Source organism: Passer domesticus, chromosome 6 (genome assembly GCF_036417665.1).
Source record: "Passer domesticus isolate bPasDom1 chromosome 6, bPasDom1.hap1, whole genome shotgun sequence".
Taxonomy (NCBI): Eukaryota; Metazoa; Chordata; class Aves; order Passeriformes; family Passeridae; genus Passer; species Passer domesticus.
In genome coordinates this window covers 33,870,256-33,880,405 of record NC_087479.1, presented here as the reverse complement: position 1 = coordinate 33,880,405, position 10,150 = coordinate 33,870,256, and the positions used below count along the sequence as shown (strand labels likewise).

Here is a 10,150-nt window from a genome sequence, read left to right as displayed (position 1 = left end):
CCAGTAGATTGATTCCATTGCAAGCTGCACAATGTTCCCATTAAAGGAGACAAAGATGCTTCACTGATGCTACTTCAGTATGACTCAGGACAAGAGTGCATGTGCTTTGGAGAGATAACAGCACTCTGGCTTTATTAACATAGACACTGGTCATTTTCCAAGGAAGATATTACCTGTATTGGCTATGGTAACTTCCTTAGGTGCTATACTCAAAATTAATTGAAAGAAAGGAATCAAGAGAGTGAAAAGAATGCTTACCAGTACTGGTTTTTCACCTATATGGTCATGTCATTGATCAGAACAGATTGACAGTCTGCTATTATTTTTCTTTTAAATTCTGACTGCTTAGAAATGTGATTTAAAAGACACCACAAAAACAAGGAGAAAAACCCCAACAAAACAAAACCAAACTTAGTTAAATATTTCTTAAAAATCCTGGAACTGGGGGCTTAGGAAATAATTTTATTTCTATGCAAAACCATTTCAGTGCACATCTTTCCTAGAGACTGGATCCAGAATGTGGAGAAGAGATTTTATTATATTGCATATTTATTTCAGTACAGAAACAAAAGGTAATCAAAGATATTAAATCTGAACAATACTTTAGGAAAGGGGAAAAAGTGAAATCTTGCTGAGTGGGCAACATTTTCTGATATAATTGCAATGGTGCAGAATGTCATGGCATGCAAACAACAAAGATATAAAACATGATTTTATAGCAATGTCTGAAGATTACCTGTGTCTGAAGTTAAGACAATAAACACAAACCATGATGGACAGAGTCTTTGCCTCTTTATTTGGGGGGTGGCTAGACATGTTACATTGCAGTAGTTGGCCATCAACAACTGTAACTAGAAAACATCCTTATGTACAGTTCAGATTAGAAGAGATTAACTGCTTTGTTTTCACTTCAGTTGTTTCACTGTTAATGTTAACACTGTAAATGTAACTTCTTACATTATTTTTTTATTCCAAATTAGAAGAGAAAGTTTTTTATTTACTTTTGTTATATGTTAAAATTAAGGCTATAGGGTTGTCAAATTAAAAGCTTGGTCTATGCAGGATTTGCTGCTCTTCCTATAATCTTAATCAAGAAGAAACCCAAAGCACTTAACTGACTTTTTATAATGAAATAATTTATATTTCTATGGGAAACTGTCACTGGAATATGGCAGCAGTCTAAGAGTACTCAGTCACCTTGCCACATCACAGTTTATGTCAGGGAGGGTTTTCCCCCCTGCTTATTTTAAAGTTTCAGGACTCCTAATTCCCAGCAGATGCAGTGCTACACAAAGATGGCCAGGATGGTCAGGCTAATTCCTCTCACCTGAAAACTGTATCTTCCCTAGGTACTGGTGCCATGGGGAAATACAGACCTGAAAGTTTCAAGCTGCTCATTTTGTGCACAGACAGCATGCAGTCAGCTGCAAGGTGGGACTGGGGGTCTGTGCAGCACCTCAGGGACATCACCCTTTGAATAACACTCCTGTTGTCTAATGTGGTATCAGATGTTACCTGAGAAGTACAGGGTCCTGAGAAAGAGATATTCCAGTAAGGTAAAGGTTGGGGAATTGTTAAACAGTGAAGGATAACACAGGTCACTTCCACCTGGTTAGCCAGCTATGTTTTGGGGTTTAGTTGATACTGCAGGGTAAAAGAAGAAAATTCATTTGTACTTCAAGCAGTCTTCCAAGGGCTGCAGAAGGGTCTACTGACTCACTTGTGATGGGGCAACCCTCCTGTTTTCAGTGTTACTCGGGAAAGAGCACGAGAGAGGAAGCTATGAAACCCATAATAACTATAATAACAAAAATAACAAAAAAACCCCCAAACTAAATTCTAAAGCCATAATGCTTTGAATTCCTGTAGAAATCACTCAGCATTTACAGAAGACAAGCCCCACTGCAAACCGCCCCCGCACTTGAGCTGTTTTTCCCCTCATCTTCCCTCCGGTGCGTCGCCCGTTGCCTCAAGGCGGGCGGGCCGCGGCTCCGGAGCGCTGCCTTGCCACTCACCGCTCCGCGGGAGCACCTGCCCGCCCGCCGCCGCCTCCCCGCCGGCCGCGGGGCTGCAGGCGGCACAGCTCACTCAGCCGGGCCGGCTGAGCGGCGGCGGGACGCGTCCTCCCGCGGCTCCTCCGAGGCACGGGCGTACCCGCTCCCCGGCAGGTCCTCCGAGTGGCGACCGTATCCTTCGCCCAAAAGGTCCCCGGAGCGACGAGTGTGTCCGGCCCCTGCAAGTTCCCGCAGCGGCGAATGTGTCCTTGCCCCAGGAGGTCCTTGGAGTGGCGAACGCGTCCGTCGGTGCCCGGAGTGGCGAACGTTACCGTCCCCCGCAGGGGCGAGGGTGCCTGTCCCCCCGCGCCGCTCCAGCAGCGAGTTAACCGGCGGCGGCGCCACGCTAGAGCCGGGCCGGGCGGCGCGGGCTGCAGCTGAGGATCAGCTGCTGAGGGAAGCGGGGAGGAGCCAGCGGGATCAGGAAGCGGCGGAGTGTCTAACACCTCTCTGCCATGGCTGGCTAAAGAAAAATCATCATAACCATAACAAGGGGGGAAGCGGGGGAGGGGAGGCGGCGGCGGGGGAAGGGGCGGCGGGGGAAGGAGCGGCGGGGAGCGGCGCAGGCGGCAGCATGAGGAGGAGAGGCAGCCGGGGGGGCAGCATGCGGTCGGTGGTGGGGTTCCTGTCCCAGCGGGGCTTGGAGGGGGACCCCCTGCTCACCCAAGACTTCCAGCGAAGACGCCTGCGGGGCTGCAGGAACCTCTACAAGAAGGACCTCCTGGGCCACTTCGGCTGTGTCAATGCCATTGAATTCTCCAACAATGGAGGCCAGTGGCTGGTCTCAGGTAAAGCGAACGCTCCCGTCCCTCGCCCCCTCCCGCCACCCCCTCCCCAGGAAGCATCTTCCTCCCCGGCCGCCTCCCCTGCGGCCCGGGGGAGGGAAGCCGCGGCAGCGCTGCTCAGAGCCGTTTGCCAAATCCACCGGTGCCGGGGAATGATGTTTTCTCAAGTAGGGATCTAAAATGGTTGACAGGTTTTAAATTCTACTATTATAGTGGGGGGAGCCCTGGTCAAAGTTTTTACGAGAGTGTTTCCCGGGCGCTGGGGGTGGGAGCTAGGGGTGCTCTTTTATTTGATGCCTCGCGTGTTTTTCCTCTTAAAAGAGGATTTTCTTATTTTGGGGAGACGACGACGGGGCAGAAGAAGCATCCCCGCGGCGCTCATTGTGGGCACCGGGTGACATTTGTCAGCGCCGTGCCCCGGGCCGGGGGTCAGCAATCGCTGCCGGGGGCGGGCGGCGGCCCCGACTTTGGCCGGGGGGCTGCAGTACCGCTCGGCATCGGGCGGGAACCGGATCTGTTTAATCGAGGGACTGGTCACTTTGGGGCCACCCCTACCTCATCTTCTTTTGGGGGAGGGGAGTCGGGTTTTGTTTTGTTCCTCCTCCCTCCACTTGCAGGGCGCGTTTGTGAAAGATGGGGAGATATTTGTGGTGATGGGTTTTGGCTTAAGGTCCCCTCTGTTGCCTGCTCGGGCTGAGGGAGCCATAGGGGTGGGGGATGCTGTCAGGTAGGAGGGAGGCGAGGGCTTGACATCAGCTGCGACACCGAGGACGGGGAAAGGCTCTGCACCCCCAGCCAGGGAGGGGCTGCGGGGCTCGGCGGCCGGCTGACCGCCTCCCCCCACCCCAGCAGTGCTTGGCGCAGGTGCCTCTTCCTGCTTCCCCGCCTCCGGGCTCCGAGGGGCGGCAGGGGAAGGAGGCAACTTGAGGCCGGGGCCTGGCCGGGCGCTGCAGGCCGCGGTCTCCTCGGGCGGCTCTTAGCGACAGGCCGGGGAATCGCGGGCCGATCCCGCCCGCGGCGCCCCGGGGGCTCGGGCGCTGAGGGGTCGCGGCGCTCTTCTCCCGCCAAGCCCTCGGACCCCGCGCTCCTCGGCGAGGGGGCAGAGACCTTGGAGCGGCGGGGAGGGAGCTGCCGGCCCCGGAGGGACCGCTCGTGTCGCGCCGCCCCGGGCAGGGCAGGGCAGGGCCGCCGAGCGCGGTGTCCATTGCAGGCCGCGGCCGGGGGGCGTTGTGTCCCGGCCGCCCCTCGCCCCCGGGAAAGCGGCCGGAGGGAGCGGCCCCCTTCCCGCGGCTGGGGCTGCCGACAGGGCCCTCCCTTCCCGCGGCAGCGGGAAAAGCCCGTTCCCTCTCGTGCGGGGCAGCTGCCCTCGGGGGAATCGCAGAGGTCCTCGGCAGCTCTGTGGAGAGTGGTCTCGCTTGCCTGGGGGTTGCTGACCTGGTTATTAACCTGGAGCCTCGGTTTTGCCTGTCCACCTTGTAAGGGGCGATAGGGGCTGCTGAGGAATTTGGTGGGGGCATGGCTGAGCAGTGTACTGCCCGCGTCTGGGCAGAGGTGAACTGTATCACACAATGGTATCAGTAATAACTTCAAGGAGCATTCAATAAAAGTTTTTGCGACTGGTTACTTTTAAGCAAGGGCAGAATAGAAACCCTGTATAAACATGGAGTGGAAGCTGATACACTGAAACCTTCCTAAATTTAACATTCTTACCTGAAGAAACTTCAAGCATATTTCCAGTGATTTCTGAAGTGGCAATGAAGGATCTCAGTGTTGCTGTTAGGCATTCTTTTATCTTTGTGCACATGCAGCTTCTTCTGAGATATGTGTCCATTTAGCTTGTGAATATATGTGTGTATACATACATACACACACACATATATATGTATATAAACGTGAGTGTGTATTGGAAGGGAATGCTGATTCCCCCATTCTGAAGTTCCTGTTTATCCCAGTTGTTAGTTATACTGGTTTGTACTGGTCCTTCTCCAGTAGAAAGTAGAGTGGTGTATTTTTACTTATAAAGGGTTACAAGTGTGTCTGCTTTTTTTAAAATTTTCCATAATAAGTGATGGAAGTGCCACTAGTATTTTCTGTTGTTCTTGCTCAAGAAGGCCTCAGGATATACTTTAGGTCTTGCCATATCATCAATGCACTTAGCTATGTTGACATCCATTCTTTAGGTATAAGCATAAACAGTCCAGGACTGGAATGGACTTTTAAGAATTAATTTTGTCCAAACTGCCTGAATCAAGGTAGGTGCAATGAAAGAACGAAGGCAGAGTTCTCATCTAGTGGATATCTAAAAAGTGTGTGTAAAAGGAATGCTTTCAAGCGATGTCCAGTTTTCAATTTCCTAACATGTCGTAGAGCTTCAGAATGTTCAAAGAGGGTAGGGTTTTCCTCCATTTACATGCTAATGGAGTTCTACCCTCCTAAAAAAAAGAAAAAATTACATGTGCTAGCAGTACATAACTTTGGGACAACCAAGAACAGATCACCTTAAGTCTGACCTTCTGCTGATGCCCTAAGAAAATGAAGAGCTCTAATTATGCTAACTTTCTTTTTAAAAATTTTCACATTGTCCATGACCATAATATCTAGAATGCTTTATGGGCCACAGCAACAGCTATGTGCTTCGGTCAAAAAGAAGAAATTAAAAGTCCAAATATTTATGGATACTCTGTTAAATTGCATCCCATTATAAGACTAAGCTTCATTAAAATTACACTCAAAGCACTCCTCTTAAAGGCCATACTTGATCCTAAAGCTCTGAGAAATAGCAACAGCAGGAAGAAAAGCAACGAGGAAAGGTAAAGGAAAGGTGGAAGTGGCCTCTACTCTGAAGTTTTGTAGAAAACTTGCTTCAAAAGACTTCCAAATGCAGATAAAGCCTTAGAATTGGTGGCATGAGAGTCTCTCATCCCTCAAAACAGTCATCAGAGAGAAGGATGAGCTGTTGGGTGCTTCTAACTGCATGTATAGCAGCTAGGAGAGTTAACAGCTATTCTGGAGTGCATGAAAAGGGAGAGTGTGAGCAGTCTTTTCACTTGTTCTGTCTTAAGTAATATGTATATTCTTAACCTAGAGAAGTCTGCTTTGGCTGATTGACGTGTTAACAACTTAAACCTTGTTAAAACTCTTTTAAGTACAGCTGGTACAGTGCATTCATAGTGGCTACACCAACGCCATTGAAATACTAGCCTGCATCCTAGTTAGTGCTGTTCTCATCACTTGGCTGGAATACTTTCCTTGGGTATGTGTCCCACTTTTTTTCTTTCTTTTTTTTTTTTTAATGTGTCTCACAGAAGCAAGTCTGTAAAGCTAATGATTACTGCTGCAGTAAACAATTCAAACTGCTTAAACAAGGTTTGTATTGCAGTTACAGATAATTTTCCTTTTAGGATTCTGGAGAGAACTTTGGTGTGGACAAGCCTCAGCAGGCCCTCCGAAAGCATGTTTGAAACTTTTTGGTATCTTAATTTCTTTAAATCTTGTATTGGAAAGTACATGTTTAATAGTATTTATTTTTGTTCTTAACCATGTTTCAAAGTTAAAAAGTTGAGGTCCACAGATTGAATTGGAGGACAGTCTAGAGGTTCTTTCTGTGCCTGTGTGACACTTCAACAGTGTCACTTTGTAGAGGGGAAGAAGGGCAGAGATTAATGTTTTGGAACAGGGGTGCTAGAAGAAGGGAGTGACATAAGAACAAGAATTTCTAAAAATTGAAGTAATTGGAAGGAGGAGGTGGACATTCCGGAGAAGATGTAGTGTGACAAGCATAAAAAAACTACCTGTAGAATGACACAAGGGAAGAGGAAAGCTTAACATATAAAAAATGTCTAAGTGGGTTGAAATTGGTTAAAACTTGCTTGTGGATGGAGTTGAAAGATTCTGTTGGGCAGAATGTGTCTTTGCAACACTTCATGTACTAGACAGTGTTTTTTTCTTTTAACAGTTTGAGAAACATGTGATTGTCCATGCATGGAAATTAAAACCATGGTATGCAACTATGGTATACCATACCAATGGTATGCAACCAACTGCTTCCCTCACATTTGCCAAGTATCTCCTGCAAATTGACTTCTTAAAACTCAGCTTTACTTGGTCTGTGTAATAGACTTTCTCCCATCTTTAGGTTTGGTGGATATGTTTTCCTGTTTGTTTATCTGACTGTCATTTTTCATGCCCGCTATCTTTTACAAACATGAGTATCTTTATCAGAACCTCCCACTTTTTTCTTTTTTTTTTCCCATATTTTAAACTGCATGTTCCAGATAATTACAGTACTTCCCAGAAGTTTTCTCTTGGCTTTTTTTTCCCCTGCTACCAGATAATGCAAAAGTTAATAGCTGCTCTAAGATCCTAAATTTCTGAGGGTGATAGAAAGTATTGGAAGTGCATCTGTCATTTAGTTTTTACATAAATCTGAAGGAGCATGAACCTAAAAGAGGGGAATGAGGTGACTTTAGCAAAAGTTGTGGAGTGTTATGCTGAATAAGGGGATTGTTTATCAAGTATGTTTTAAGGAGGGATGCTCTGATCTTAGTCTGTTTGTATCAAGCAGAATTCTGTGTGAGGAGGGATATTAGGTTCAGTTATTGCATCATGTTTTAATTAATGTCTGAGAAATGATAAAATTTCTCAGGAAAGATAGGATCAGGCAGCAAAAATTTCAGGGAATAGGAGTTGAATTTCAAGTTAATTAAGATACATTACGTGGGAAAAAATGTCACGTGTTTTGAGAGGGACAAGTACAACCTAAAGCATGTGAATAAAAATGGTTGACTCTACAAATACACCATGGAGACTAGCCCATAGTCATGTAGAAAAGGATCCAAATGCATAAATATCACAACATAAATATGATCAGACATGACATAGTATGTGACATCAACCTGCTGTGGTGCTGTTGGGGCCTCAAATGGAGTGCTGTGCTCAGTTTTGGTTGAGAAAGATGTGCCCAAACTGAGAAAATTCAGAAGAGGGCACGAAGAATGATCAGAGGCCTAGAAAAATGAAATGGTGAAAGAAAGGGGTCCATTTAATCTACAGAAAGAACAGCTGAGTAGAAATGCAAGTCCTGAGCTGCATAAAGGTGGTTTTAATTATTATTATGTGAAGTTGTAAACTCTTTTTGTCTGCTGGGAATAGGATGAAGAAATGGTCTCAAATTATAGGAAGAAAGATTTTAGGGTGCTGTTTGATATTGTACTTTCTCTTCATCCTGTAACTCATTCACTTATTTCTCTTCTTTATTATTTGCACAGTGGCACTTTCGTTATTTAAAGCCTGAAACTGGTATGATGGAAGCATCTGATCAGGGGGACAGAACGGGTGTAGAGGGGTTGTTTGTCTGTCAGCTGATTTTCTGTCAGGTCAACTTCTTTAATTTACCCTATGCATGAACAGCCACTGAATCCAATGGAAGGGAAAGTAGCAGGAGCACATGGCAAGGGGGAGTGGGATTACGTGTCATGTCAAACTGCACCCTCAGGCTTGATATAACAGGGTAATCTGCCTAATGGCAAGGATAATGAAAAACTGAAATAGGCTGCCTAAGAAAGGTATGAAATCTTCCTCAGCAGTATTTTTTTAAGAGCAAACTACAGACTTGTCTTCTGGGAATAATTCTGACAGAGCCTGGCCTTTTGCCTTTGGCCAAGGCCAACTAAGTGATCAGCTTCTTGAAATACCATCCAATCCTACTTTCTGTGGTTCATGCAACTTTTGAAGTAGATACTGAAGCAATAAGACTGATCTTTCATGTTATGATTTAGAAGTATTGCCCTTTTGCCATGGAAGTTCTTTTAACAATGGACCTGGTATATGGGAGATAAAGGGGACTTGTGGTTTGGAGCTTTGTCCACAACCAGCAAGGTTAATGAACTTTAAAACTGTAGTTTTTCTGTACTGATGGTATGATTTGAAGTGCTTCTGTTAGTACACAGGAGCTCAAGTGTGTTGCATGAGTTATGCACATACTGTTTGGACTAGATTTACTTTTGGCAAGCGTATGTTCTGGCCCCCTTCAAACTATTTTATGTCTAAAACAAATAGATTTCTCTTACTGTGTCTCTTTGGGTTTGAATGTTTCTACAGGTTTGACCCTGCTCCTGTAACAAGTACTGAAGTACTTGACTAATGAAATCTTTTTAAATGTGATTCCTTTCTGAAAAATAACTGTAGAAAGGCATTGTGTAGTTCTTAGCTGGGTCACACAAACTTTTACTTTTCAAATTGTCAGTCATACAGTCCTAAACAGAATCTGCAGAATAAGATGAAAGTGAAGCTATTTCCTCATTGTAGGTGTCAAACTTACTGTTTCTGACACCATGGACTGAAAAATTACAAATTCTCTGTGGATCTTCAATTTCCAGAAAATCCACATGTGGAGCTTTGCTAAGGTATTTGGATATTAAGCTATATATCCAGGTTTTCCAGATATGATGAACCTGTTGCTGTTGGCATATGCTCTATATTATTTGAAGAATGTGGCTTCCACTTCAGTTGTAGAGTTGATGTACATGCACAGTGAATTCACCATAACTTAAGAGTGTTTTAATTAATCTGCATTTGCCAATCTACTGCACAGAACAAATCCTACAGACCTGAAGTTTCCTGTAATTCTCAGACTTGTACCTTATGTTGCGTAATGTGTATGCAGTTTGTCTGATGAATCATAGTTCCTTTCTACAGAGCATAAAAACTATATATTCACATTTTCTTTACTTTCCCCCTGTATACCTGCTCATACATGTGCACCTCCCTCTTTTCTTCCCTCTTATGGTAAGAGCCAGGTTTGGGTGATGGAGATTGCATTTGTTGGTTTCTGTCACTTAAGATTTGCCTTTTCTTGGATATTATTTGCCTGTGACTTAACACTGCTTGTTCTCTTGTGTGAGGGTGTAGGGATTGCTAAAGTGTCTTGTTTGCCACAAATCCTCTGTGGCTCAACACATTGGGTAACTTTTTCTTTCTGGTAGGACTGGCCTTGAGTTAGAAGTATTTCTAGAATAGCTAAATTGGAATTAGAAGGGAACACACTTTCAACACAGTAAATTTATTACTTTGTTAAACTTTTATGTCTCAGTGGGATATGAGAGGAATAAAACTGAGGCGTGAGAAGGTGTAGCAGTTCCCAAAGGCATAGGGAGTGCATAGATGGAGGAAGGACAGCACTGCATGAGTGGGGGGAGCATTTAAAAGTTCCTAAGATATGCAATGTGCCACCATCAAAGTTTCATGGGAATCTAGGTGTCTGGGAAGAGAGAGACATTTGTATTCAATAGGAAAAGTAGTTTTGAAGATAAA

General features: G+C 45.4%; 2 protein-coding genes across 3 annotated transcripts in view; one reads left to right on the top strand and one right to left on the bottom strand.

The window, feature by feature from the left end:
* Window positions 1-1,033: 1,033 nt before the first annotated feature.
* On the bottom strand, window positions 1,034-4,643 carry LOC135301967 (uncharacterized). Its single transcript, XM_064422547.1, has 3 exons — window positions 4,550-4,643; window positions 2,718-4,395; window positions 1,034-2,517 (listed from the first exon to the last, which is right to left on the bottom strand). Exons 1-2 carry the CDS (start codon window positions 4,641-4,643, stop codon window positions 3,563-3,565), a joined length of 927 nt encoding a protein of 308 aa, XP_064278617.1. The 3' UTR covers window positions 1,034-2,517; window positions 2,718-3,562.
* DCAF5 (DDB1 and CUL4 associated factor 5) overlaps window positions 2,592-10,150 on the top strand; it is a 67,418-nt gene continuing 59,859 nt past the window's right edge. Inside the window, exon 1 of one of the 2 annotated variants that reach the window (XM_064424310.1) lies at window positions 2,592-2,842. In XM_064424310.1, the coding sequence (XP_064280380.1) occupies window positions 2,629-2,842 (214 nt within the window). In that variant the 5' untranslated portion in view covers window positions 2,592-2,628. Of the gene's footprint in view, window positions 2,843-2,887; window positions 3,007-10,150 lie in introns of those variants that run through there. The other variant, XM_064424312.1, reaches the window with a different exon arrangement.

Excerpts from the sequence above, each read along its gene's own strand:
- LOC135301967 (XM_064422547.1), bottom strand. The coding sequence starts at position 4,643 with ATGTGCACAAAGATAAAAGAATGCCTAACAGCAACACTGAGATCCTTC. Across the intron at positions 4,396-4,549 it reads TATGCTTGAAGTTTCTTCAG|TTCACCTCTGCCCAGACGCG; the intron begins GTAAGAATGTTA and ends TGTGTGATACAG.